This window comes from Myotis lucifugus, unplaced genomic scaffold (genome assembly GCF_000147115.1).
Source record: "Myotis lucifugus unplaced genomic scaffold, Myoluc2.0 scaffold_109, whole genome shotgun sequence".
NCBI lineage: Eukaryota > Metazoa > Chordata > Mammalia > Chiroptera > Vespertilionidae > Myotis > Myotis lucifugus.
Genome location: NW_005871157.1, coordinates 1,420,162 through 1,425,566, shown reverse-complemented (window position 1 = coordinate 1,425,566; position 5,405 = coordinate 1,420,162). Strand labels below are relative to the sequence as shown.

The 5,405-nt window shown below is 55.7% G+C and overlaps 1 protein-coding gene across 1 annotated transcript in view; it reads right to left on the bottom strand.

Annotated features, from left to right (window-relative positions):
• ITPKA (inositol-trisphosphate 3-kinase A) overlaps positions 1-679 on the bottom strand; it is a 10,316-nt gene extending 9,637 nt beyond the window's left edge. Inside the window, exon 1 of the mRNA XM_006093137.3 lies at positions 609-679. Within this exon, the coding sequence (XP_006093199.1) occupies positions 609-679 (71 nt within the window). The remainder of the gene's footprint in view (positions 1-608) is intronic.
• Positions 680-5,405: the final 4,726 nt, after the last annotated feature.

The following is a 5,405-nucleotide window of genomic DNA, read 5'->3' as shown; positions in this document are numbered from 1 at the left end:
CCCTGGCTTCGCGCTGGGGAGGATTCCTCCCGGCGGCTCCCAGGTCCCTGGCCCCGCAGGGAGGAGCTAGTCCTTCTCTCACCCCCCCCCCCCCACCCAGTCCCGCGGCCTCCTTTCCGCGTTCCGGGTTTCCCTCCGCCCAGTGCCCCTCCAGCACAGAGTTCAAGGCCATTGGCTTTGCAAAGAAGCCTCACCCCAGGGCGTGCGCGCACGTGGGGACGTGGTCCCAGGAACAGCCGAGACTTCTTCCCTCAAACTCCTGGCAGGCGGGGAGCAGGGCAGGGGGCGGGGCCCGGCTCTCCACGTGCCCGGCCGCGTCCGGGGCTGCACACCTGGTGGCTGGCTGATGGGGCCCCCTTCCCCTTTCCTTTTGGAGTCTGCGGCTTGGAGTCTGCTGTGTGGCTGTAAGCAAGTCATTTCCTCTCCTTGAACTGCTGCTTCTCCTCCTCAAGATGGTTGTCCACCTCGCAGGATTGCTGTAAGAATAAAATAAAGTGGACGATGTGAGATCTCTAAGACGTTGGAATAGTTTTAGTGTGGGTGGCAGAAATAGCCAATCACAGGTTCACCTCGCTCTGAATGTGATTAGGAAAACCTCACGGACTCACAGAGCAGGGGCTGTGAAACTGGGAAGACCGCTGATAGTGGAGAAGTGTCCCATGCACTGCAATGTGCTCATCGGTGGCATCTTTGTGGTGGGTCTTCGGCCACTTCACATGTTAGTGGTCAATTGAACTGCAAGGCTGCTTTGACTAGAATTCAGTATTTCACAGCATTTGCTGTCTTCCCCCAAAGGCCTCAAGTGAGGATCCCTTGTCAGGTGCCTGGTGCTGAGGGATTGTTGGGGGCTGCGAGGGGAGAGTGTCCCAGGAGGACTGCCTCTCATGCTGATGGCCCAACGGAGGAGCGTTCCTGTCCTTATCAGTCAGCCAGGATTCCAGGATGGCCCCGGAGGAGAGAACAGGAGGGCTCAGAGGAAGAACGGGGACCTTCAGCAAAGAAGAAAGATCTTGGGGAAATTGATGAAGGAGTGGGAGGGGAAGGGGGGAGAAGAAACTGAGGAAATGAGTGAGAGAAAGAAGAAAATGCAGGAGTTTGAACACCGGAGTCCTCTGTGGAGAACCTGGAAAATCACATGGCTGCCTCCTCTGAGGCACAGAAGTCCGGAGGAGCCTGGGTGTCTGGGTGAGGGGTACACTATAGAGCTTCACTTCTCTCCCTCCTTTGGAGCTGCCCTGGTCGGTGGTGGGAGCTGGAAAGGTACTGCCCTCAGAGGGGGACTGGGGACAAGCCCAGCTTGGGGAGAGTCAGCAAGGACCTGTCAGAATTGGAAAGATAGCACGGTGCCTGCCAGTGTCTGGGCAGTCAGATCTGAAGGCTACACTCGCCAGGGGGTACCAGCCAGAGGAGCAGGTAGAGGAACAAGCAGGGTGGGAACTGGGTCTCTGTCCTGGCTGCCGAGAGAAAACTCGGGCGATTTCTTTTCCTCTGGCATCAGGCACTGGCCCAAGGGTCCGCAACCAAAGAAGAGCTCTTTGCCCATACCTGCCCAAGTGCCCCTCCCTGGAAGGGCAAGGGCAAACCGGGGAATGGGTTTGAAATGAGAGCTAATTTCATAGACCTTTAGAGTGGAAAGGACCTTTAGGTGTATCCTAGCCTCGCAATACAGGAGAAGTCACAAAAGGGTTAAGGTACTTATACAAGGTCACACAGCTAGTTGGTGAAATTTCAACTAGGTCCCCTGACTTCTATTCCTGTGCTGCGTTCAGTATCTTTCATTAACTTCTGGTAGTTTTGCTCATTTTATCCAATGAAAGAAGAGTCTGCTTCTACCTAACCACAAGCAGAAAGCGTAAGGGCATATATCAGGGCAGGGCCTGTGGGGCCCAATATAGTTGTAGACAAGGTCAAGGGGCTCTCATGTCTTCTTAGTTGAGCCAAGAATGACCTTTCAAATCCTGGAATCTTGTCCTTCGTGCCTCAGTTTCCCCAGTCCTTGAGGTCACGAGTAAATGAATGTGAGTAGAGGGATGTAGAGAAAATCAGATTACTATGTAGATGGAGGAATGGCCTCTGTGCTGAAAAATAAAAAATGGGGAAATGGAGGCATAGAAGAACGTTTCAAGGTTTTAATGGTCATCAGGTGGCTGATCTGAGACAGGTCCTGAGAGTCCCTCTGCCTTACCGAGAAGGTAAGCGTGTCTGAGGGAGGAACTGGCCTTCCTTCTTGTGGCATCTCATCAGGATCCTTCTGTCCCAGGAAGCCTGCACTTGGTGTGCCTGAGCTTTCCTGCCTCTCCATGGCCTTCAGAATTTATCAGGTCTGAGGGCTACACTCTCCCAGGGTAACAGCCAGGGCACAAAAGGTGGGAAAGCCTGGAAAAGGGGTCTGGGAGGTGAGGGGTTCCTGGGACCTTGGTGTTATTCCCCAGCCTACCTGACTTAGCACTGCCCCTCCCCTACCCTACCCAGGTGGCAGAAGCAAGGTCACTGCTCACCATCCTTTGCCAGGCACAGTGCCAGTTTTTGCTTCCTAAGACCAACAGGCAGGAGAAAGGATGGAGCACAGCCTTTGACCTGGGCAGTGTTCCTGAATGGGCGGTCTGTGGTCTGTTGCTTTGAGGAGATCTGGAGGCCTCTCTAGAGAGAGCGAAGCCTTTGTGGTGCGTGTGTGTGTGTGTGTGTGTGTGTGTGTGTGTGTGTGTGTGCGTGCTGGGAGTGGACAGAAGGGGTGGCAGGAAATGTTTCTCTAGACCAGGTGATACAGGGTCTCATTCTAGTCAGCAGCTCCCAGACATGCTCTGTGGGGCTTGGTATCCTCCAAGGGACTTTCTAAGTCCAAGATTCCCATATTCTGTGACGAGACCTGTGATTCATTCAGCCACTCACAGAGCAAACAAACGTCCATTGAACAGCTGCTATGAACCAGGCCCTGTACTGGGTGAAAGGAATACAGGAGTGAGTAACTCCTGTGAGGACTCCCTCCTTCCTGGGAGGGGTGGTGTATAATCTTACATTGTCTTGTGGAGGAAGGAAACCAGAAAGGACCCAACCAACAGGAAAACAAGCCCCAAGATGCCAAATGGCTGCATTTACTGTTTCCAAGGGACTGTCGGTGAGACCCTGGTCTTTCAGAGGCTTCATGCAAACAATCCCCCACCCTTGGTCAATGAGATGCCCTTCTCTGCCGGAGAATACTAAAGAGGGGCCCCGTGGACACTTGGGGGTGGGGAAGGATTGGAGGTCTTCCTCCTGGGGAGAGGGAGCTAATGGTTCTCTTCACCTGACAGCCCCCAGACCCTCATCTTTGCTTCTGGATTTTTCCTCCCCCTGCTATCCATCTCTGGTCCCATAATTGAGAGACTTCGTGAGAATATTCAGGAATTAGGTGCTAGGATAGGTTAGAGTTTCATAGGGCTAGAGATCTAGCAGCCTTCGCTGACCCTCCACCGTCTGAATCACTCTCCTCTAAAACGAACAAAATGTGTCACCACGCCTGTGTATGCGCAACAAGAACATTTTCTCTCCTGACATATTTCAGAAACAAGGTTTCCCATCTCTCCCAGGAGCCCGTGTTCCTGTGGTTCTCTCTCCTCTCTCCTCAGAACTCGCAGAAACTCTCCCAGTGGCCAAGTGAAGGGAGCATGTGAGGTCAGGGACGTGGCTGCTGGTCTGGATGGAGGCAGCTGCTCTAAGGCCCCGGGGGGAATTAGGCCTCTGTCCCCCATGCTCCCCGTCTTGTAACTGCGGGGTGGGCTGGGCGCAGCCCCCCATTAAATGTGTGCTGTCTCTGCCTGCCAGCGTGACCTCTACCCCCCAGTGCGCAGCGAGCAGTCCACGGAGCACCGGGTGGGCCCCGGGTGGGGGGTGCCACGCTCCACAGCGCTCCTGAACGCCGAGGCCTCTCCCCAACACGGGGACGCCGCGGGCACGCGCGCCCAGCCGGCTCCCCGCCCGGAGACGCGAGCGCGCGCACGTGCCGGCAGCAGCTGGGAGTTGGGCCCTCGAGGCCAACGGGGCGGCGGAGGTTGGCAGGTCGGGGTCCGTCGGGGCCGCGGCTCAGCAGCCGGGTAGCAGGCGGTTCCGTGTACCGCGGCTTTGGGTTGAACCCAAAGGACGGACAGCCTGGGCTTCTACTGCGGACGGTGTCGGTGCCGCTGGGTCGCAGTCCCCGGTGCGCTGTGGTCTGGGGGCCGGCTAGGAGGGGGGAGGTGGGGTCCTCTGCCTCCAATGGCGCGGCTGCGGCTGGGTGTCCGCTGGCGCTTCCCCCACTCCCGTTCCTTCCACCGCGTTTATTGGGCGTTAACCGGGTGCCAGGCAGCGCTGGGTGCTGGGGCTATTAATTCGGCGATACGAGTAGCTTCCCGGCTGGGGGTGGGGACGAGGGGCGGAGACTCAGTAGGGTCTGCCGCGCCGGGGAAAGCCGCGGGAGGGGCTTCCAAACCCGAGTGGGAGGGAGGGCTTCCTGGAGGAGGAGACCTTTCCGCTGTGCACGGAAGGGCGAGGAGGAGTCCTCCAGGGAAAATCGATGGAGACAGACCAGTGCATTCCAGGAGAGGTGAACGTGTGTGTGGCCGAAAGACGCGGTCTCCCTCCGTATGCGATTAGCTAAAATCGACAGCTCAAAGAATCATTGTTTTATTTTTTTAAGAATCTGGTATTGGAGTATTTGAGATCTTGCTTCCCAGCAATTGTCATCAGTTTTGGCTCAAATAAGCTCTTATAAATTTTTTTAAAAAATAATTCTGGTATTTTGGAAGAAGGTATTGACGTAGTCATTATGGGAAGAATCGGAACTTTGTTGGACTTCTTTACACTTATTTTCCGGTTTTGTACTGTTTTTGTAAAATATGTATTTTTATTGATTTCAGAGAGGACCGGAGGGGGAGAGACAGAAACATCAATGATGAGAGAGAACCACCCATGGGTCGCCTCCCGCACGCCCCTCACTGGGGATCAAGCCCGAAATTCGGGAATGTGCTCTTTGACTGGAATCGAACCAGGGACCTTCAGTCCGTAGGCCAACGCTCTACCCACTGAGCCAAACCAGCTAGGGCCTGCTATTGTGTTTTAATTACGTGTGTGTGGTGGTGGGGGGAGGTGGGGCCTGTTTTCTGAGCCTGCTGGGGCTGTGGCAGGGTGGCAGCCTTCCAAGCCACTGAAGGCTGAGGGAGGGACATTGTAAGACCTGCCATCTGTAAAGGGGGTGCGTGTTGAGGGCTGGAGAGCAGTTCTGCTTCTCAGGACTGTTTCCCAGGCCAGTCTGAGCGGCCACGTGTCGGTACCTTAACCAGGAGGAGGAGTTTCTTGCCCTCCTTACCCCCGCCCCAGGTGGAGGCTGTCAGGAGTCTCGGCCTAACGCTCAGCATCTGATCATTTCCTCTGCACCAACCCCCCCCCCCCCC